Source organism: Oncorhynchus kisutch, linkage group LG16, assembly GCF_002021735.2.
Source record: "Oncorhynchus kisutch isolate 150728-3 linkage group LG16, Okis_V2, whole genome shotgun sequence".
In the NCBI taxonomy this organism is placed as follows: Eukaryota; Metazoa; Chordata; class Actinopteri; order Salmoniformes; family Salmonidae; genus Oncorhynchus; species Oncorhynchus kisutch.
The window spans coordinates 18,532,919-18,554,792 of record NC_034189.2 but is presented as its reverse complement, the minus strand read 5'-3'; the positions used below and the strand labels follow the sequence as shown (position 1 = coordinate 18,554,792).

The window sequence follows — 21,874 nt, the reverse complement described above, 5'->3', positions numbered from 1 at the left end:
CATTTTATACTTTAACTATCATTATGACACTGTATATATACATAATATGACATTTGAAAAGTCTTTATTATTTTGGAACTTTTGCAAGGGTGATGTTTACTGTTAATTTTGTATTGTTTACATACTTTGGTTTATTATCTATTTCACTTGCTTTGGCAATGTAAACATATGTTTCCCATGCCAATAAAGCCCTTATTAAATTGAACTGAAATTGAATTGAGAGAGGAAGTTCCTCCTTCCAGATGTGACGCCTACATCAATGAGGTAAAGACACGGCTGTCGACGCTGCTGTAGTTCTTCTCTCCCTCTCTCTCTCTATCTCTCTATATATCTCTCTCTCGCTATCTCTCTATATCTCTCGCTCTCTCTCTCGCGCTCTCTCTCTCTCTCTCTCTATATATATATATATCGCTCTCTCTTTCTCTCTCTCCCTCTCTCTCTATATCTCTCTCTCTCTCTCCGCTGAGCGCGTTGACCAACCTCGTCCACGCGTCAGAGAGCGATGTCTTAATAGTCACACAGCGAGAAAGAAAGTAATTTGTGGAGACAAAGGAGAGAGGAACTATGAAGCACTGAGATCGCAACGATTTCCCCCGACCCAACATCTGGATTTGAGTTATTGGATAAACTTGTAGGATGCTTTTGTTTTTCTACATTTAGTTATGATTGTTGGTACCACAAGATATTTGTTGTGCAGAACTTGAAGTGTGGCAAGAAAGTATCCATGAGAACAGATTAGAGTACAATATTGTTTTAAAGGTAATCGCTAGGGATTATAATTGATAAAAACGTGGAAAGCCAATAGAAGCTGTCCGGTTGTGAAGCTCTTTATCGAGTATTTTGGGGGTAACTCGCACATACAGAGGAATGTTGCCCCGGCTCGAAAATGTGATCCAGCTCCTGGCGCTGGCGTGCGGACTGTTCTTTGGAGTTGTTTCAACGGAAAACGAAGTAAAAGCAGAGGTAAGTAATTTTGCCGATTTGCAGACACTTAGAAACACATTTAAAACAAACTATTTAACTAGTATAATAAAATACTTATAAAGATACTTTGGTTAAGGTTTATGGGAGAAGGGGTGGGAGTATATCAACTACAGTGTGTGTTATAGGCCTGGTGTCGTCTCTTGTTTCTGTACTAGTCCGTATAATTGACTCTATGTTCTTCTTTGTTTTTCATGATGGTTGACCTCTTCTTCATTGAGTATAGTAAGAAATAAAAAATGAAAAGGTGGCAGCGGTAGCCTCGTTAGAGAAGCCGGCCAGCATCCAGGGGGTTGTTGGAATCCCAGTGCTGAAGGGGAGATGTAGCGCGGATTGAGCTGGTAACCAGGGGGTTGTTGGAATCCCAGTGCTGAAGGGAAGATGTAGCGCGGATTGAGCTGGTAACCAGGGGGTTGTTGGAATCCCAGTGCTGAAGGGGGGATGTAGCGCGGATTGAGCTGGTAACCAGGGGGTTGTTGGCATCAATATTAGGTGCCACCTACCGCTGATATTCCCTTGAGCAATGAAATTAACCCCCTGTGTGTGTGTGTCGGGAGACAAATTTCCATCTCACGTGGACTAATAAAGTATATCTTAGCAGTAGCATCAAAGGGTGAGAGGACATGTGTCCAGTCAGTTCAGTAGAAAAAGAGATGGAAACGCCATGACACATTTTGTGGTTTAAAAGAGGAGGGGTGAGGAGGGTTGGGGGAGTACAGAGTTGTGGAAACTCAAGTCAACTGCTTTATACTAAGGAACTGGGGCTTGTGTGTGTGTGTCTGTGTGTGTGTGTGTGTGTGTGTGTGTGTGTGTGTGTGTGTGTGTGTGTGTGTGTGTGTGTGTGTGTGTGTGTGTGTGTGTGTGTGTGTGTGTGCGTGTGTGTGTGTGTTAGGGTAATGGATTTCATCTGTACTGAGTGGTGGTAGAGACAGGAGACTGGAGAGGAAGCTGTTCTCTATTTTTGCAGGTACTGTCTAGAGCAACAGGCCCCATACCCTTTGTAACTGATGTGACACTACTAACATAAACACTACATTTTGTCCCTCTATATTGTGTCATAGTGTACCTTCAAAATGATTAGGTCCCTGTTATGACGTCTCTAGCCTGGGGTAATTCTAGATCTGTCCTCCTCGGGCATTCCAGAACTCTCTATCCATCCCAGAGAGTACTTTAGCATATAACCCAACCCATCAAGAATAACCATTGTTAGCCATGACTGCAATAGCCAATGTCCAAGTCAACGGTATCCAATGGTGCTCATGCATTGCTCCAGTCTTTCTCAATGCAGGCCTGGTCTACATATAGAGCTCGTTCTTATTAAGATAGACAGGATGCTTGGAGGAACTCAGGTTCTGACTCAGTAACCACAAATAGCTGCAGTCTTAGTCAGTCAGACATGATGGATGTCCAAAATGGCACCCTATTCTAAAGTGCACTACTTTTAGGGAATCAGGTACCACTGAGTCAGTCAGACATGGTCAATCATTGCACTGTCAGTCAGAAATGCCTGAGAGACAATGTACCACATCTATGATCTATAGCATTGTAATAATAGTGTAACAACTGCACACACAGCACTGAGACAGTAATAAAGCGTACACAGTGTCACAATAAGACTGCAAATGTTGGTGCCGGGTCCATGACAGATCTAGGATCAGTTAACCCATCCCAAATCCTACCCATAATGTCTCCCGAAGGCCCATCAAATTTGCCCATGCACCTATGGGAGTAGGCATAAGATGCCCCTTACCACACGATCAGATTCCCCAAATCCCAAAGAATGCCATAAGGAATATATTGAAAGATCTGAACCTGGAACAGCAGTTAGGGGAAACTTCTACCTCCTCCGCTCATATGCTCCAATAGCAGGCATGATGAAAGATGGGATTATCACTAATTACCACTTTCACTATTCCATCACCTGTATGGAACGGTAACCTATGATTAACTCAATGATGTCTGTTGTGTGGGAGTGATGAAGAACGGGAAATTAATGGATGACTTTCATAAAACCACAGAGAGTGACGAATAGGAATAGGTAATAGATCAGGTTGAAAGCACAGGCGGGATGTGAATGTTATGCAGAGTGCGACTTATACTGTGACATTCTGGGGGGTCTCCATTTTTTTTCATGGGACTTCAAGTGTTTTAATAATAGGGAAAACATGTCATTTAACAGTACAAATATGTGTTACCTTTTCGTTTTAGCATGAACCCAACCAGTCATGATGTTGTCATCTTATTTAGCCAATCAAATCACTTCAAAAAGTAGGACGACCTGCTCAGGTTCGTGCTCTGTGCGCTCGCGTCGTTTGAAGAATAAAACACCAGAAAGTGTAATGCCATTCAGCGATTGCCATTGGGTCTGCACTCTTGCATTCTAAATGAATTGATGTGTCCTGCTGACAAAGGGACCATTATGTAGAGAGAAAAGTTTGTACACCTGAACAGGGGCTGAGATACGTGACTGTCCCAGGACGACAAGTGCAGACACACGGGGAATTTTCTTTTAATGACACAGAGGTGGAAGTGTTCGTTTAATTTGGAAAAACTGGAGCAGTACAAATTGCATATTAAACAAATAGAAGAAACTTTAAATTAGTTTGCCTTTGTTGCATTTAGGGGGACTCATGTCTCATTCAGGGGTCTGAGACCCCCCTGGGCCCCCTGTAATTTCCACTCTGATTTTATGCCTACAAGATAACGATTAACGGTATAAAAACAAAGACAACTCAGTAGGAGTGACATTTTCAGACATTCCTTTCATGCATTTTTAGTCTGGATTCACTGCCGCCTGATCCAACTTGATAGGCCATGGAGGCTAAGCCTACAATTTAACTTGAAGCTGTGATGAGTGAGGAGACTGGATGAGCAAATATTCACAGTCATAGTGGAACAAAATATAGGCCCAATGGAACAAAATATAGGCCCAATGGAACAAAATATAGGCCCAACTTCACTTTGTGAATCATTTTGTCTTTATGCACATACTATAAACCCAATAGAGGTTTCCTTTATTTAGTTATATTTGTGTTTATTCACAAAAAAACATCCTGTCTCACTTTTATTAAATTGCTAGTTGGACTTTATTTTAGCCAAAGGAAGTGAAAAGGAATGCAAACGAGATTCACAACATATCTGTCTGAATCTGAAAGTCCTTGAAGTTCTCTTCAAACACGATAACAGCAGACATCTGGAGGCAAGGTGACTAGCGTGTCTTAGGATCACAGGGAGGGAGGAGGTCATGAGGGGACAAATCCCATATGGGTTGGGCCCGTGGAAATATAAATACTAGAACGGAAATATATTCTCAGAGCTCAGAAATTAAACAGTGTGTGTACATTCAATATGTCTATCGCTGGTTCACCCATCACAGAACATTGACGTGAATGGGAATGTCTGTTCTAGTCATTCTATTTCTATGTTTGGGCTTGGGCTCTCCCGCTGGGTCCTGACGAATCTTTGTTGTTTTTGTACGATTGCAGCACGTTGTTGGACACCTTTGGTGAAGTGCTGGTGCATGCTGCTCATACACGTGCTCGCTGTCACTTAAAAATGTTCAGGGAGAACAATATTCAGTTCATCTGATCTGCCACATGGGAAACAAACTAACTCGATGAATGTCTATGGAGAGATGGTGTGTTTATCCATTCCACTCAAGTACTATCGCTGCAGTTTCCATCCTAGAACCCAGGGCCAGATTAATGCAGGGGCTTAGCGGGGCTGAAGCCCCTGGGGCCATGAGGAACCAAACAAACAAAAATCTATAATAATCCTATTTTTAAAATGTTTATATTAATAGTAATAATAAAGGAAATATATGTAGTATATATATATATTTTTTTTTTTTTCTGCGACCGCCAACCACAGGAGGATTCAGGAGCCCGCTCTCAATGAGTGTAGACAGGCTGCTGCTACCTGCTGCCGCTCTGCTAATTGTCAGATGGGGGAGGAAAGCACTTCGTGACATCTGCATATGTAAAAAAAAAAAGGGCTTTATAAATACATTGGATTTGATTTAAGGGGCCTGGGTAAATGGTTAAATAGGGGGGCCTGCTTTGATTGGGTAACAGATTCATAAAAAATCAACTGCATAATAAATAAATGTGGCTGGTCAATTGTTATTATATTTTTTTACCCAAACACAGGAGCCCACTCTCAGTGTTCAAAATACACCTGAGAACATCATATAGCCACAGAGGATGAATAGTAGAATATCTGTGGATTAAGTTTTTATCACACGCACATACAGGTATCTGCCAAAATAAAGGACACACTAACATAAAGCATCTTAAAAGGGTGTTGGTGGGCCACCACAAGCTGCCAGAACAGCTTCAATGCGCCTTGGCATAGATTCTACAAGTGGACCTAAACCATGCCAGGTAAATGTAAATTCGCAATTTGCTAATTAATTAATTAAAAATCCTAAAATGTGATTTTCTGGATTTCTTTTCTCATTTTGTCTGTCATAGTTGAAGTGTACCTATGATGAAAATTTACAGGCCTCTCTCATCTTTTTAAGTGGGAGAACTTGCACAATTGGTGGCTGACTAAATACTTTTTGCCCCACTGTATACTGTATCCCCCTTTACTCAACTGTTTCCTTTATTTTGGCAATTACCGGTTTGCCTACAGTCGGGAAGGCAGCAGTTTGGCAGTTACCGGTGTGCCTACAGTCAGGAAGGCAGCAGTTTGGCAGTTACCGGTGTGCCTACAGTCGGGAAGGCAGCAGTTTGGCAATTACCGGTTTGCCTACAGTCGGGAAGGCAGCAGTTTGGCAGTTACCGGTGTGCCTACAGTCGGGAAGGCAGCAGTTTGGCAGTTACCGGTGTGCCTACAGTCGGGAAGGTAGCAGTTTGGCAGTTACCGGTGTGCCTACAGTCGGGAAGGCAGCAGTTTGGCAGTTACCGGTGTGCCTACAGTCGGGAAGGCAGCAGTTTGGCAGTTACCGGTGTGCCTACAGTCGGGAAGGCAGCAGTTTGGCAGTTACCGGTGTGCCTACAGTCGGGAAGGCAGCAGTTTGGCAGTTACCGGTGTGCCTACAGTCGGGAAGGCAGCAGTTTGGCAGTTACCGGTTTGCCTACAGTCGGGAAGGCAGCAGTTTGGCAGTTACCGGTTTGCCTACAGTCGGGAAGGCAGCAGTTTGGCAGTTACCGGTTTGCCTACAGTCGGGAAGGCAGCAGTTTGGGCAGCATGCATGCCAAATATACAGCTTGTTGCATTGTGGCCATAGAAATATAATCCATAGAAGGGTTTTGAAACTTCTTACCCTGGTAATTTGACTGTTAAACTCATGGGTACACTAGCAATGGATGCCAGTCCTGACTTTAATGGGAACTACCATCTATGGATTATATTTCTGTGGTTGGTTGTGGCTGTTGGTTTGCCTTTTGCAGATTTCAAAATATATGTGCAGGAAAAAATTATACTAATCTATCTGTAGAACCAATAGAAGAAGAAAATGTCTCAACAACTCACAATTTGTAGCTAACAGCAGCACTGTTTTTCAAAGTATCTCATCTTGAGATAGGCTATTGCCAAGACGAGCGCATTGGCCATCACCGTGAGTAGCCTATGGCCTCATCTTCATCATTAGGTGAGTCAGTGTGCCACTGAAAATTCTATTTAGTAGCCTACTGTAGCCTATGATATATATACTGTATATATATTTCCTCCTAATATTGTACAATATGTGAGTCGATTCATTGGCCTGGGCTATTGTTTGTTTGAATTTAAGACCAGATTGATCTCAGTTTGTCAGTCAGACTACCCACTCATTTCGGTCATTTGTGTGGTATTAAAAAATATTAAGCTAATGTCTTCTTGTCATCTAAATGATGTCAAATAGCATGAAATGCGTTTTACAAAAAAAAATGTATGAACCCAAGTTAGGACATTTGAGGCTCACAAATTGATCTCATGATATGTCCAATAATAGGTATAGAACATCTTTGTTGGGTTTGGTGTGATTGTGCAGACTGGAGCACGCTAGTACCCAGTGTTGGCTGTGCTCGCTCAGCATGCTCGAAGGGGTTAGAGTAGCCAAATGTATTATCAGGTCCTTTAACAGCATGCAGGCGTTCTGCATTGTGTTAAGCCTATATACACAGCAGCAGTACTTTAGTTAGCGTTAGCATGTATCGCCTGTGTCGGTGTAAGTGGGTGAGAGATGTGGGACACCACGCTAGGAGGTCAGGCAGTCTAATCTGTGTCTCAGACTCCAAACTCGCTTATGACCAAACTTTGGTCTCTGTTTTTTTTTCTTCCGTTGGCATCGTCCGAGGGGAACAACTGACTCAGTCTCTACTCTGTCTCCCTCAATTTTAGATTCAGCTTTAATGCTTCTGTCCCCTGTCCGTGTCTTTTCTCCCCTCTTCTTTGTCATTCTATACGTCAATCCCTTTCAACATTTCCTTGGACATTTCTGCCTTTCCTTTTTAGTCACTCTTCCACTCTCAGCCTGAGGGATTAAAGACGAGGGACAGGAAAACTATACCACTACTTTCTCAGCCTGAGGAAAACCAGATCCACTATAGAAGACGTGTGGACTGAGAGGGCTGAAGACTGCTTCTGTTTTAGCAGATTGCTTGAAACCCAAATATCTGCAATATTTCCAATACCTTCACACTTGGCAGAGTTGCTAGATGTATTATGGTAGAGGTTGGTATGGAGCTTAAATAAACAAATGAATACAGGGGTTTTCAAACTGGGATACTGCAGGGGGTCCGTGATCATTTTTTTATGTGAGAAATATGTATTTAGATGAAAATCGCTGGCTACAACAGAATACTGTTGAGGAAACAATGTTTATGTCTCTGTGTCCTGTCACGCCCTGACCTTAGAGACCCTTATTTATTCTCTATGTTTGGTTAGGTCAGGGTGTGACTCGGGTGGGAAAACCTATGTTTTCTATTTCTTTGTTGTTTTGCCGTGTGTGTGTGTGGTTCCCAATCAGAGGCAGCTGTCTATCGTTGTCTCTGATTGGGGATCATATATAAGTTGTCATTTTCCATTTGGGTTTTGTGGGGTGTCATTTTCTGTTTAGGTTGTTTCCCTGACAGAACTGTGCATTTTCGTTTTCTCCGTTTGTCATTTTGTTTGAGTGTTTTTTGTGAACATTAAATATGAACCATTTCCACGCTGCGCTTTGGTCTCATGCCGACGACGATCGTTACATGTCCAGTATGAAGGAAGTTAGAGGTAGTATCATGAGCCAATGCTAACTACCTCACTCGTCTAGAAGAACAGTTAGAACGCTGCCTGTTCCTGTTCATCCAACTCTGGGGAAGTCGATAAATGGCTAAATTGACAAAATCTCAAACTATCCCTTTAATATAGAGGAAATTACAGTCATTGGAGCGAATTACAGTTTTTTTTCTGGATAGAAAATTCTTAGGCGGGCCATCTGGTAATGGGATGGAAAAACAGTTTCAGTGTACATTTCAAATGACCACATCCAGATAGGAAGCTTGCAGAATCGATATTGAACTATATACATTTTTAAATAACAAGTATTCTCCCAGTCATTCAGGCCAGATGCCCATTGATTTAGTTATAATGTTTGAGCAGAGGAACACAGCGTTAACCATGGCAAAATGCATGGAATTGCAGGGAATTGGCTTTAAATCTGCAAAATATTCTCTCAGCTCGATTGAAAAATTTGTAAAATTGCAGAAAATTAGCTTTACAACAGCAAAATATTTTCTCCGCCACCAAGATACAATACCTTTACCTTTCTATCTTATAGGCTGTACTTATATATATTACAGTTGATACTAATATATGTAGTTTATCCTCTTCCAAAGAACTGGGGAGGTGAAAAAATATGACTTTTACTTGCCATCATCATTCTCCTGATGATAAGACAAGATATTTGTTTTTTTGCAAACATTTGATGGGGGTCTCCGGGGCGCCAGTTTGCCTGAGTGGAGATCCCAGGGCAAGAAAAGTTTGAGAACCTCTGCATTAGTACACAACTAAGTGAATACCATGCATGTTTATCAACCCAACTGTGTGTAAACCCGACTGAATCATCTCTCCTTCAACACAAACGTTCAATTGAATATGTTGTTGCAGTCACAGCATTATCGATCTATTATTATTTTCTATCAAACAGTGATGCCTAGGTACTAGTATGTTATCAGGCCACTTTATCCTCAGGGTGTCTTAGCAGTCTCGTGACTGTCTGACCAATAGTTGCACCTGATCTCACCGTCATTTCATGCGATGTTATAGGACATTATGAATCATTATCTGCTGTTCCTGGAACTTCCTGCTGGTTTAAGTTCATGGCCGGCTTTGTTACTAATATTGGACCAAGTCTATCTGCCATGTACAGTGCCTTCGGAAAGTATTCAGAACCCTTCACGTTATCCACATTTTGTTGCGTTACAGCTCAGATGCATCCTGTTTCCATTGATCATCCTTGAGATGTTTCTACAACTTGATTGGAGTCCACCTGTTGTAAATTCAATTGATTGGACATGATTTGGAAAGGCACACACCTGTCTATAAAAGGTCCCACAGTTGACAGTGCATGTCAGAGACAAAAAACCAAGCCATGAGGTTGAAGGAATTGTCCGTAGACCTCCGAGACAGGATTGTGTTGAGGCACAGATCTGGGGAAGGTTACCAAACAAATGTGGCATTGTTGAAGGTCCCCAAGAACACAGTGGCCTCCATCATTCTTAAATGGAAGAAGTTTTGAACCTCCAAGACTCTTTCTAGATTTGGCCGCCCGGCCAAACTGAGCAGTCAGGGAAGAAGGGCCTTGGTCAGGGAGGTGACCAAGAACCCGATGGTCACTCTGACAGAGCTCTAGAGTTCGTCTGTGGAGATGGGAGAACCCTCCAGATGGACAACCATCTCTGCAGCACTCCACCAATCAAGCCTTATGTTATAGTGGCCAGACGGAAGACACTCCTCAGTTAAAAGCACATCTAGTGAAACGTCTGATGAAACCAAGATTGAACTCTTTGGCCTGAATGCACCCCTATGGTGAAGAATGGTGGTGGCAGCATCATGCTGTGGAGATGTTTTTCAGTGGCAGGGACTGGGAGACGGGAAAGATGAACGGAGCAAAGTGCAGAGAGATCATTGATGAAAACCTGCTCCAGAGTGCTCAGGACCTCAGACTGGGGGCGAAAGTTCACCGTCCAACTGGACAGCGACCCTAAAGCACACAGCCAAGCAACGCAGGAGTGGCTTCGGGACAAGTCTCTGAGTGTCCTTGAGTGGCCCAGCCAGAGCCCAGACCTGAACCCGATCGAATATCTCTGGAGAGACCTGAAAATAGCTGGGCAGCAACTCTTCCCATCCAACCTGACAGAGCTTGAGAGGATCTGCAGAAAAGAATGGGAAAAACTCCCCAAATACAGGTGCGCCAAGCTTGTAGCTTGTAGCTTGCTTCAACAAAGTACTGAGTAAAAGGTCTGAATACTTATGTAAATGTCATATGTCTGTTGTTTATTTGATTATACATTTGCAAAAATGTATAAAAACCTGCTTTTGCTTTGTCGTTATGGGGTATTGTGTGTAGACTGATGAGGGAAAAAACGAGTTAATCAATTTTAGAATAAGGCTGTAACGTAACAAAATGTGGGAAAAGTCAAGGGGTCTGAATACTTTTCAAATGCACTTTATGTCATCATTCTACTCCTGGTTCTATTTATCTGATATACACACGTCACACAGCTCTGTTGAAATGCATTTCCTTAGAATACATTCATCACTGCAAAAATGCCTAACTTATATGGGCTTGCGTCTGTTTATAAAAAACACATTCACATGGACCCTAGACTATGACCACACACACCTGGGTTTGTATTTACCCCCAAGGCCAACAATAAGCGACGTTGAATTCCTACTAAATAGATCCGTTGACTGTGAGCGCTTGCTGGGAGTTCCACAGAAGAGGTGCGTGGGGGGAGAGAGAGAAAGGGAGTGAGAGAGATATAGACTGAGAGAGAGGGAGAGAAGGAGAGAGAGATATAGACTGAGAGAGAGGGAGAGAAGGAGAGAGAGAGTAGTCTTCTCAGTGTGAGGGAAACCTTTCATCCTGATGGAGCTGAGTGTGTTTTCACAGAGCCAGGCGCGTCACCACAGTGGAGCCACAGCACACACTAGGAGCAGTCAGATAGAGACAAGGAGTGAGAGATGGAGAGAGAGAGAGGGAGAGAGTGCAAAGAGGGGGGAAGGAGTTTGTGGGAGAGGGCGGAAAGAAATACAGACGTGGAGAGAGGTTGGGGTTTGGGTGGTGAAGAAATGTGAGGCAGGTTAAGAAAGATGGAGGAAAACCAGAAGGGTTATGATACTGTGCGTACACACCATATCACAAATTGCTGAAAGAAGGGGCAGGCATTGACATGATTAGAGTGGGAGAGTTTCCCTTACTGTGCAGCCCATAACTGAACCTGGTTCTTTGTTTCTATGTCTGCCTTCTGCTGTGGTTGTGTGTGGTCATATCTCTGGCCAGGTACAAGCCAGACGTTTCCTCGCCGTTTCTCACTTACACTCCTCTCTTTTACTCCCTCATTTCAATTGCTATTGATATTAAAAAAGACCTCTCCACTAAAACAACATGAGATAGAGACATTGTCAGAAAGAGGAAGAATGACTATATTCACCAAACTAACTATAAAATGACGTAGACAGTTGGGGGTTTTCTGGGTTGACAGAAGAATTCTCTGTAATTGCACCGATTGAATGTGTGGTAAAGATTGTGACACTCACTGGCTGACTGTCTGTGCAGCACACACGCACACACAGACACACACACACAGACACGCACACACAGACACGCACACACACACCACAGGAGGTTGGTGGCACCATAATTGGGGAGGATGTGCTTGTGGTAATGGTTGGAGCGGAATCGGTGGAATGGTATCAAATACATCAAACACATGGTTTCCACATGGTTTCCACATGGTTTCCACCTGGTTTCCACATGGTTTCCACATGGTTTCCTCATGGTTTCCACCTGGTTTCCACATGGTTTCCACATGGTTTCCTCATGGTTTCCACCTGGTTTCCACATGGTTTCCACCTGGTTTCCACCTGGTTTCCACATGGTTTCCACATGGTTTCCACATGGTTTCCACCTGGTTTCCACATGGTTTCCTCATGGTTTCCACATGGTTTCCCATGGTTTCCACATGGTTTCCACATGGTTTCCTCATGGTTTCCACATGGTTTCCCATGGTTTCCACATGGTTTCCACATGGTTTCCTCATGGTTCCCACATGGTTTCCACATGGTTTCCACATGGTTCCCACATGGTTTCCACATGGTTTCCTCATGGTTTCCACATGGTTTCCTCATGGTTTCCACCTGGTTTCCACATGGTTTCCACATGGTTTCCACCTGGTTTCCCCATGGTTTCCACATGGTTTCCACCTGGTTTCCTCATGGTTTCCACCTGGTTTCCACATGGTTTCCACCTGGTTTCCACCTGGTTTCCTCATGGTTTCCACATGGTTTCCTCATGATTCCTCTGTACTCATATTGTCTCTCACCCCACCCACTTGCCTCGTATTTACTCATCTCGTCTCTGATCCACCCACCCACACACACACACACATCCTTGTCTATGTTTTATAACATCACATAGGACTCATCTCCATCAGGTTTATGTTTGAGGATCAGTCTCTCGCTCTGTCTCCTCTCTCTCTTTCTCTCTCGCTCTCTCTCTGTCTCCTCTCTCTGTGCCTCCTCTCTCTCTTTGTCTCCCCTCTCTCTCTTTCTCTCTCTCTCTGTCTCCTCTCTCTGTCTCCTCTCTCTCGCTCTCTCACTCTCTCTCTCTTTCTCTTTCTCTCTCTCTGTCTCCTCTCAAGTCCATTCAATTTAGTCCTGAGAAACATGTTAACATTGCCAAAGCAATTGAAATATAATACATCTCTTTCTTTCTCTCTCGCTCTCTCTCTGTCTCTCTCTCCTCTCTGTCTCCTCTCTCTCTCTCCACTCTGTCTCCTCTTTCTCTCATAGAGAGACTGTTGCGCTGAGCACTGATCAATGGCTAAAGATCATATCCTAGCTGTTTTGGTTGGAGAACTAGGAACAGAAACTTGAGCAGCTCTGCATGACCACTCTTGTGTTTGAGAGCGAGACAGAGGTGACACTTTAGAACTGACAAATTATTCCGGTGAAATGTTTCTGAAACACCATAGTCTGTTTTTCATTCTGGTTAAATATGATCTCACCTGTTGAAATGCAGTTCTCCTGACACTCAGATGAAGCATAGATATTATTTCTTAGATGCTACTCCTTTCTTCCTCTGCATGTCGGGTCTGGCAGTGAACCCCCCAGGTTCTGACTGAGAAGATTGAAGAAGTTCTAGTCATGCCACGTCTGAAATGACATCCCTGTTTATTATGGTTCTCCTGTGTTTTATTTGGCTCTATTCTCCTCTCTCATCTCTCCTTACATCCCCACAACAAAGTCTCAGTTCCCTTTCATTCTGCCCAGCATATCAAGCAGGGGAGACTGTGAGGATGGGATTGTTTTTATGGTATAAATAGAATATTAGTAACTCTTGCAAAAAGAAGAGGTTGGCTGGCTGGCTGGCTGGCTGGCTGGCTGGCTGGCTGGGTGTGTGTGTGTGTGTGTGTGTGTGTGTGTGTGTGTGTGTGTGTGTGTGTGTGTGTGTGTGTGTGTGTGTGTGTGTGTGTGTGTGTGTGTGTGTGTGTGTGTGTGTGTGTGTTCAGTGTGTTCAGTCTGACCAGTCTCTTTCTGTTTGCTGTTGTAAGGAAGGCAGTGTGTGTTCCTGGTCAGCTTGGCATTGCTTTATGCAAACACTGGATACTGAGCTCCCAACCACCCACACACATACGTATACAGTCTTTCTCTCCCTCTCTCTTTCCCTGTCAATCTCTCTGGCACACACACACATTCAGACTAGCACTGTGAGTAGGCCAACAGGCACACCCACACACACACACAGTTCGGCACACAATAATCCAAACATAGACATCTTTACAACAACATCCTGCCTCGTTCAGTATGACTGTATGGCTAATCATTGACTATCACCATGAATGGGTTGGTTTCTGTGTTGTTTCTGGCTGATGTGGTGGGAAACTTCACAGAGATGGGAGGGAGGGGGAGAGGGGGAGGGCGAGAGAGGGAGAGTATGTGTGTGTGTGTTTAGGCAATACTGTCAAAGACATGCCATGTAACCACATACGAGTGTCGTTTTCAATCTTTGTCTGCAAATACATTGTATTCACCAGTGTCTAACCCTCCTTGTGGCCCTCTCTCTACCCCCCAGGTGTGGCTGCAGCAGTATGGCTACCTACCCCCGGGTGATGTCCGAGCCCAGGCTATCCGTTCTCCCAAGTCCATCACCACAGCCATCACAGCCATGCAGAGGTTCTACGGCCTCGCCGTCACCGGCTCCATCGACATCAACACCCTACAGTGAGTACCAATGACACTAAATGGAGGGCTAAGCAGAGCAATGACTCCTGCTGACCTGAGATACATAATCACTGTGTGAATTGCACTGCTAATACAATTGCATTTTAATTTTTAATTTTTACCTTTATTCAAGTCAGTTAAGAACAAATTCTTATTTACGATGTTGGCCTACCCCGGGCAAACCTGGACGACGCTGGGCCAATTGTGCGCCGCCCTATGGGAGCAACCTCACTCATAAAGCCCCATAGCATTTTATATTTTTAGAGCACAAAAGAATCAAAGAGTCTCAGGACAACTCAGAAATGAAATAGTTCATGGCACAGTGAGTGTGATTGACAGGTGTGTCTTGCTGTTGCCAGAGCGATGAAGCGGCCGCGTTGTGGCGTCCCGGACAAGTTTGGCTCTGAGCTGAAGAGCAACCTGAGGAGGAAGAGATACGCCGTACAGGGGCTGAAGTGGGACAAACAAGAGGTCACATTCAGGTGAGACTACAACACTGCTTTAGTACGACAACAAAAAGTCCCAGTTCTGTATGTGCGCTGGCCTCCTCCATTGTGCAAGCCAAACATTTGGCATGACAATGAGTGACAGGGAGTTGGAAGGATGGCACAAACAGACTGGCACTTAGGCAACGGTTGTAATGTCTGTGTAAGTCTTGTGAAAATGTTTGTTTAATTTGAATCAGACTAAATGTAAATTAACCAGGATCTGATTCTAAAGGAATACTGATTCAAATCAAAACAGATTCATGTTGAGTATCAAGGAAGAATTGCAAAAAGTTCCACAAAAGAATGCAGAGGAAGAGCCAGTACATCTCTTTTATCTTTAAAATGTACTAACATCTGCTATTTCCTCCCTGTCGCTCTCCTAGCATACAGAACTACACCCCTAAGATTGGGGAGTACGCTACATACGAGGCCATCCGCCGGGCTTTTAAGGTGTGGGAGGCCGCCATCCCGCTCCGCTTCCGAGAGATCCCTTACAGCCACATCCGGGACAAGGTCGACAAGTACGCTGACATCATGCTCTCCTTCTCCGAGGGTTTCCACGGCGACAGCACGCCGTTCGACGGCGAGGGCGGCTTCCTGGCTCACGCGTACTTCCCCGGGAATGGGATAGGGGGTGACACGCACTTCGACAACGCCGAACCCTGGACGACCGGCTACGTCGACCAAGGAGGTAAGAGACAGAGGAATGGAGGAGGGGGGAAGGGGAAGAAGGAAGGGAGATGGCCAGAAAGAGGGTTTTCACTGGGTTGCCGTAATACAATCATTCTCAATTATAGTGTACTGGTAGGGCGTCTGAACTTTGTTAGGTGAACGTGCTACTTTTAGTTTCTATTCAAACAGTCTCTTCCCATCTGCTCGTTCCTCCTCTCTCAATTCAAGGGGCTTTATTGGCATGGGAAACATATGTTGTGAAATAGATAATAAACTAAAGTGAAACAAACAGTAAAGAAACAACAAAAATTAACAGTAAACATTACACACAAAAGTTCCAAAAGAATAAAGACATTTCAATTGTCATATTATGTCTATATACAGTGTTGTAATGATGTGCAAATAGTTAAAGTACAGAAGGGAAAATAAATCAACATAAATATGGGTTGTATTTACAATGGTGTTTGTTCTTCACTGGTTGCCCTTTTTTTGTGGCAACAGATCACAAACATTGCTGCTGTGATGGCACACTGGTATTTCACCCAATAGATATGGGAGTTTATCAAAAGTGGATTTTTTTTCGAATTCTTTGTGGGCCTGTGTAATCTGAGGGAAATATGTGTGTCTCTCAAATTCAAATAGCTTTATTGGCATGACAAACATTGTCTAAATATTGCCAAAGCATCGATGTTCCAACTTTATTGAGTTAAATACATAGTAGTAATAGTAATAATAAAAGTATCTTTCCCTCTCTCTCTGTCCCTCTCTCTCCAGGTAATGATGTGTTCCTGGTTGCGGTCCATGAGTTGGGTCACGCCCTGGGTCTAGAACACTCCAACGACCCGTCTGCCATCATGGCTCCATTCTACCAGTGGATGGACACAGAGAACTTCCAGCTGCCTGATGACGATCGCCATGGCATCCAGGCAATCTATGGTGAACACCCAGTTCTGTTGGAATGCTGTAGCTATGTTCCTGGATTCTTACGGCAACATTCAACACAAACTGTCTCTTCTTTGTAATGGTTCAGGAATGCTAGAAAGTTCTAATCTAGTTCAACATTACACGGCATGAAGGACGTTTCAAATCACATTCGGTTCAGAAAGCATTCTGTTCACTTTGGGAATTCACTCAGTCCCCTCAGTTCTACCTCTGCTTATAGGCGTTCCTTATGTTGTCCTGACTGTGTTCCACCACAGGGTCGTCCGGAGCGCCACCCCCTCCCCCCCGCCCCACCAGACCCTCCAAGCCAGACCAGCCTGGACTCGGACCAGACGTCTGCGAGGGACACTTCGACTCCATCGCCATCCTCAGGGGGGAGATGTTTGTCTTTAAGGTACGTCTGAAACACAGTGGTAAACTTAGACATGAGGATACACACGGACATGAATACAATAGACCACAGGAACCAGAAACACACACTGATACACGTTGCATTGATGTTGACATAAATAGACCTAGTTACACACAGTGAGGACTGAATGACACAAAATGACCAGAACCTAGGTGTGTATATGTACTATACAACGCAAACAGGATCAGTGGTTGTGGTGTGTGTGTACAGCTATAAAGTGTGCTAACGCGCTGTGTCTCTGTCTCTCTGGCGCAGGATAAATGGCTGTGGCGTGTGCGGAACAACAAGGTTCTCCAGGGTTACCCCATGCCCATTGGTCACTTCTGGAAGGGACTGCCACCAAACATCAACGCCGCCTACGAGAGGAACGATGGCAAATTTGTGTTCTTCAAGGGTAGGTCTAGTTTTTAATTATTTAAGAGGACTTTTCATTAATAACAGTTCTGTCTAGTAGTTATTCATTGTTGTTGTTTTTACAGTATGTAGATGACTTCAGATGTATGTAGTCATGTTTCTTATTCCCTCCCTCTAGGTGACAAGTACTGGGTGTTCACAGAGTCCAGTATGGAACAGGGTTACCCTAAGACTCTGAAGGAGCTGGGCACAGGGCTGCCCAAAGACAAGCTGGACGCTGCCCTCTTCTACACCCCCACCGGACAGACATACTACTTCAGAGGGACCAAGTGAGTCTGTCTTTATGTCTGTCTGTCGGTCTGTGGGTGAGTCTGTCTTTATGTCAGTCTGTCTGTCTGTCTGTCAGTGGGTGAGTGTCTTTATGTCTGTCTGTCGGTCTGTCTGTCAGTGGGTGAGTTTGTCTTTATGTCTGTCTGTCGGTCTGTCTGTCAGTGGGTGAGTCTGTCTTTATGTCTGTCTGTCGGTCTGTCTGTCAGTGGGTGAGTCTCTCTTTATGTCTGTCTGTCGGTCTGTCTGTCAGTGGGTGAGTCTCTCTTTGTGTCTGTCTGTCGGTGGGTGAGTCTGTCTTTATGTCTGTCTGTCGGTGGGTGGGTGAGTCTGTCTTTATGTCTGTCTGTCGGTGGGTGAATCTGTCTTTATGTCTGTCTGTCGGTGGGTGAGTCTGTCTTTATGTCTGTCTGTCGGTGGGTGAGTCTGTCTTTATGTCTGTCTGTCGGTGGGTGAATCTGTCTTTATGTCTGTCTGTCGGTGGGTGAGTCTGTCTTTATGTCTGTCTGTCGGTGGGTGAGTCTGTCTTTATGTCTGTCTGTCGGTGGGTGAGTCTGTCTTTATGTCTGTCTGTCGGTGGGTGGGTCTGTCTTTATGTCTGTCTGTCGGTGGGTGGGTGAGTCTGTCTTTATGTCTGTCTGTCGGTGGGTGGGTGAGTCTGTCTTTATGTCTGTCTGTCGGTGGGTGGGTGAGTCTGTCTTTATGTCTGTCTGTCGGTGGGTGGGTGAGTTTGTCTTTGTGTCTGTCTGTCGGTGGGTGAGTCTGTCTTTATGTCTGTCTGTCGGTGGGTGAGTCTGTCTTTATGTCTGTCTGTCGGTGGGTGAGTCTGTCTTTATGTCTGTCTGTCGGTGGGTGGGTGAGTCTGTCTTTATGTCTGTCTGTCAGTGGGTGGGTGAGTCTGTCTTTGTGTCTGTCTGTCGGTGGGTGAGTCTGTCTTTATGTCTGTCTGTCGGTGGGTGAGTCTGTCTTTATGTCTGTCTGTCGGTGGGTGAATCTGTCTTTATGTCTGTCTGTCGGTGGGTGAGTCTGTCTGTCGGTCTGTCTGTCTGTCGGTGGGTGAATCTGTCTTTATGTCTGTCTCTTGATTTGTCTCTCTCCCTCTCTTTCTTCATCCACTATCCTCCACTCTCTTACATCTATCTACCCATACATATCCTCTCTCTTTCCCTCATTCTTTCTCCCTTCCCTCTCCATTACTGACTTCCCCTCTCTCTCTCTGTCTGTCAGGTATTACCGTTTCAATGAGCAGTCCCAGACTGTGGACAGAGACTACCCCAAACCCATCAACACATGGCAGGGTGTCCCCGACAACATCAAGGCTGCCATCATGAGCGAAGAAGGATGTAAGTGTGTGTGGGGGACAGAGTTGCATGCCTGCATGTTTGAACGCTATCTTGTGTCAGTGTCAAATAGCATTTCTATGAACGAGTGACTACATTAGCATAACACCTCAACATATATATAATATAGTAGAATATCTGAAGCTCGTAGTAAAGTCCGTGTTTGTATGAACTTCCTTTTCCCCCCAGCCTACACCTACTTCTATAAAGCCAACAAGTACTGGAAGTTCAACAACCAACACATGAGGGTGGAGTCGGGCTACCCCAAGTCGGTGCTCAGCGAATGGATGGGCTGTGCAGGGGAGGAGCCAAAGAAGCGGGACGGCAAGGAGGAAGTCATCATCATCGAGGTGGAGGAGGGAGAAGGCGGGGCCACGGCGGCGGCCGTGGTGATCCCCCTCCTCCTATTGGTCTGCGTGGTCCTCACTCTGGGAGCCCTGCTGTTCTTCAGGAAGTACGGGACGCCACGACGTCTCCTCTACTGCCAGAGATCTCTACTGACTAAGGTTTAGAGACGCACTGAATGAACCAATGACGCAGAGGGACTGAGAGAGATAAAGTGTCTGAACGAATTGAAAGATTAAAAGAAAGAGGGGAGAGGGAGGGACAGGGTGAGGAAACAGAGGAGGAAAGGGGGGTGAAAGAAGTTGGATTGTGTGGTAAGCGAGAAGAGGTAATGTCATGAGGGGTTGGTTGGTTGGTTGGTTGGACGTTGGGGTTTGGTCCATTGGTTGGGTTGTATATACCACAGACAGAGGATGAGAGAGAGAATCTGAATTAGGAAAGATGTGTATTTGTATGTTACCTATTTACATGTACAGCTCTGCGGGTTTGAGATCTGGACCAGGCCCCAACACACAAAGAGATGATGATGATTGTGACCAACATCCTGTGTAGTTGACACCCCATCTGCAATACATCTACTATCATGTTCCTCCCTCTATTCTATCCCTTCTCCCCTTTGTTTTCCTCCTCTCCTAAATCCTCCCTCACATCTGCTTGACAACTCCAGCTGAACCGCTGTCTGAATTAAATGTTTCACCCTGCAGTATATAATATACTTTCTTGTTTCATTTTTGATTTCGCTCTCAAATCAGGCATGATCACAAACAATCATCTCTCTCCTCCTTGTTTCCCCCCTGTGCTCCAGCTACAGTGGCACATAGCCACCACAGGAGATTGTTGGCACCTTAATTGGGGAGGACGGGCTTGTGGTAATGGCTGGAGCGGAATAGGCGGAATGGTATCAAACACGTGGTTTATATGTGCATGATGCCATTCCATTCGCTCCGTTCCAGACAATATTATGAGCCGCCCTCCCCTCCACTGATAACCACATCAGGTCTTATAGCTGTTGCAAAGGACATGTAATAGGGTGCTCTCCCTACCCAGGGCTGAAATGAGAAATGAAGGCCATGTCAGGAAGAGAGGGTCCAAGATGGCTGCCGTTTATACACATTGACAATGACATTTGACCTCTGTAGTAGTCCACAAAATGTTTTTATTTTCCTCCCAGCTGCTGTACATGTTTCTCTGTACACCTCTGTTTCAACCATATCTCAAATTGCTCAAGCCCTCAGTACAGAGCCTGGTCTCAGTAAGCAGTCAAAGTTGGATGGAATTAAAGTAGCCATTTTTACTCAATTAAAGCCAGTTTCAATGTTACTAGAAAGAAAAGCGGTGTAGTTAGATTACATAGTACCCTCTCCAAATGCTGATGTCTTATCGTGGTCTTTTTTTGTTTTGGTAGCATCATTGTAAGAAATGTTGTTGTTATTATTATGACTATAGTTATTATTATTGTTGTTCTCCGGGCGTAGTCCTTTGGTAAATTGTGTTTGTTTTTATACATTGTCATTTTGAGTCCTGCTGGACAGAGGCTATAACGTGACATGGGTTGAATCTAAATGGATCCCATTTTTCCATTGAAGTGGTGGACTTGGACAGTACAGAGGGGGTATTTTAAGATTTTGGAAAATGTTTCCTTTTTTTCGAAACACTTATTTTCCCATTGATTGGTTGGCATATAAAGACAATCAAACAAATCTATTTATAAGTCATTCTGATGGTGCTTCATGTTTTTTTTTTTGTATTACACAAATCAAATAACAATAACAACAATGATAATGGTAATGATATTTATAATGATAATGATATCAATAAAAAAGGGAATACATTTTGTTTTGGCCAATTTTTCAACTTTTTGTATTTCATGCATTAAATTGAAATAAAAAAATATTTTCTAAAAGGTGATTTTCTCCTGGCCCAACACACACACAGACACACACTCACTCACTCACTCACTCTGGAGAAGAGAATGGCCTTCAGACTGCTGTCTCATACACAAATAACAGCCTGGCCTCAACACTATTCAAACAGGTTTATAGGGGCTGGATTCAATCCGTATGGTGAAATTATCACGGAAGATACACATAAAAATGTAGATCATTTCCCGATTGAGCAGACAGACATACGCAGCATTTACCGGGAATGCAGTCTCCGCGACAGCGGGAATATTGCCTTTAATTGTCAATCACGCTACGGATTGAACAGAGCCCTAGGAATGCTTAGCGAGCTCAGAATGAAGAGCTGGTTCTGTGTTGTTCCATCTTGTTGTTAACAAGCTATTGTTTACAGCTTACCAGGGGGCATGGATAAAGAAGAGAGGAGAGGAGAACCTAGTTGAACCTGGGAGGGTGTTTTGGACATGGCTGGAGTCATGAGCCCCGGGAATGGAGAAGTGGAAAAAGTGATGGAATGATCACGTTTTTCTTAGTGCAGTGTTCCAACTGAGTTCTATTAACGCCATCTGGAATTCTTAAAACATCTGAGCCTCCAGCCCCAACCCAGCAGGAGGGAGGGAGGGAGGGAGGGTATACGTTCATTTAAGAGTGAGATGTCCAGTAAAGCTGAAATGATACGAAACATTTTCTAAAACTTAT

The 21,874-nt window shown here is 44.3% G+C and overlaps 1 protein-coding gene across 1 annotated transcript; it reads left to right on the top strand.

Annotated features, from left to right (window-relative positions):
* Window positions 1-253: 253 nt before the first annotated feature.
* Window positions 254-21,180, top strand: LOC109906435 (matrix metalloproteinase-14-like). Its single transcript, XM_020504138.2, has 10 exons — window positions 254-963; window positions 14,249-14,397; window positions 14,757-14,879; window positions 15,269-15,576; window positions 16,332-16,493; window positions 16,757-16,893; window positions 17,167-17,305; window positions 17,444-17,594; window positions 18,820-18,935; window positions 19,122-21,180. The coding sequence occupies exons 1-10, from the start codon at window positions 868-870 to the stop codon at window positions 19,442-19,444; spliced, it is 1,704 nt and encodes a 567-aa protein (XP_020359727.2). The 5' UTR covers window positions 254-867; the 3' UTR covers window positions 19,445-21,180.
* The last annotated feature ends 694 nt before the right edge of the window (window positions 21,181-21,874 follow it).

What these genes read in the sequence shown, in the direction of transcription:
- LOC109906435 (XM_020504138.2), top strand. Translation starts at nt 868, where the DNA reads ATGTTGCCCCGGCTCGAAAATGTGATCCAGCTCCTGGCGCTGGCGTGC. An exon ending in ATCGACATCAACACCCTACA is followed by an intron (nt 14,398 to 14,756) that starts GTGAGTACCAAT and finishes TGCTGTTGCCAG; the next exon opens with AGCGATGAAGCGGCCGCGTT. An exon ending in TGGCATCCAGGCAATCTATG is followed by an intron (nt 16,494 to 16,756) that starts GTGAACACCCAG and finishes GTTCCACCACAG; the next exon opens with GGTCGTCCGGAGCGCCACCC.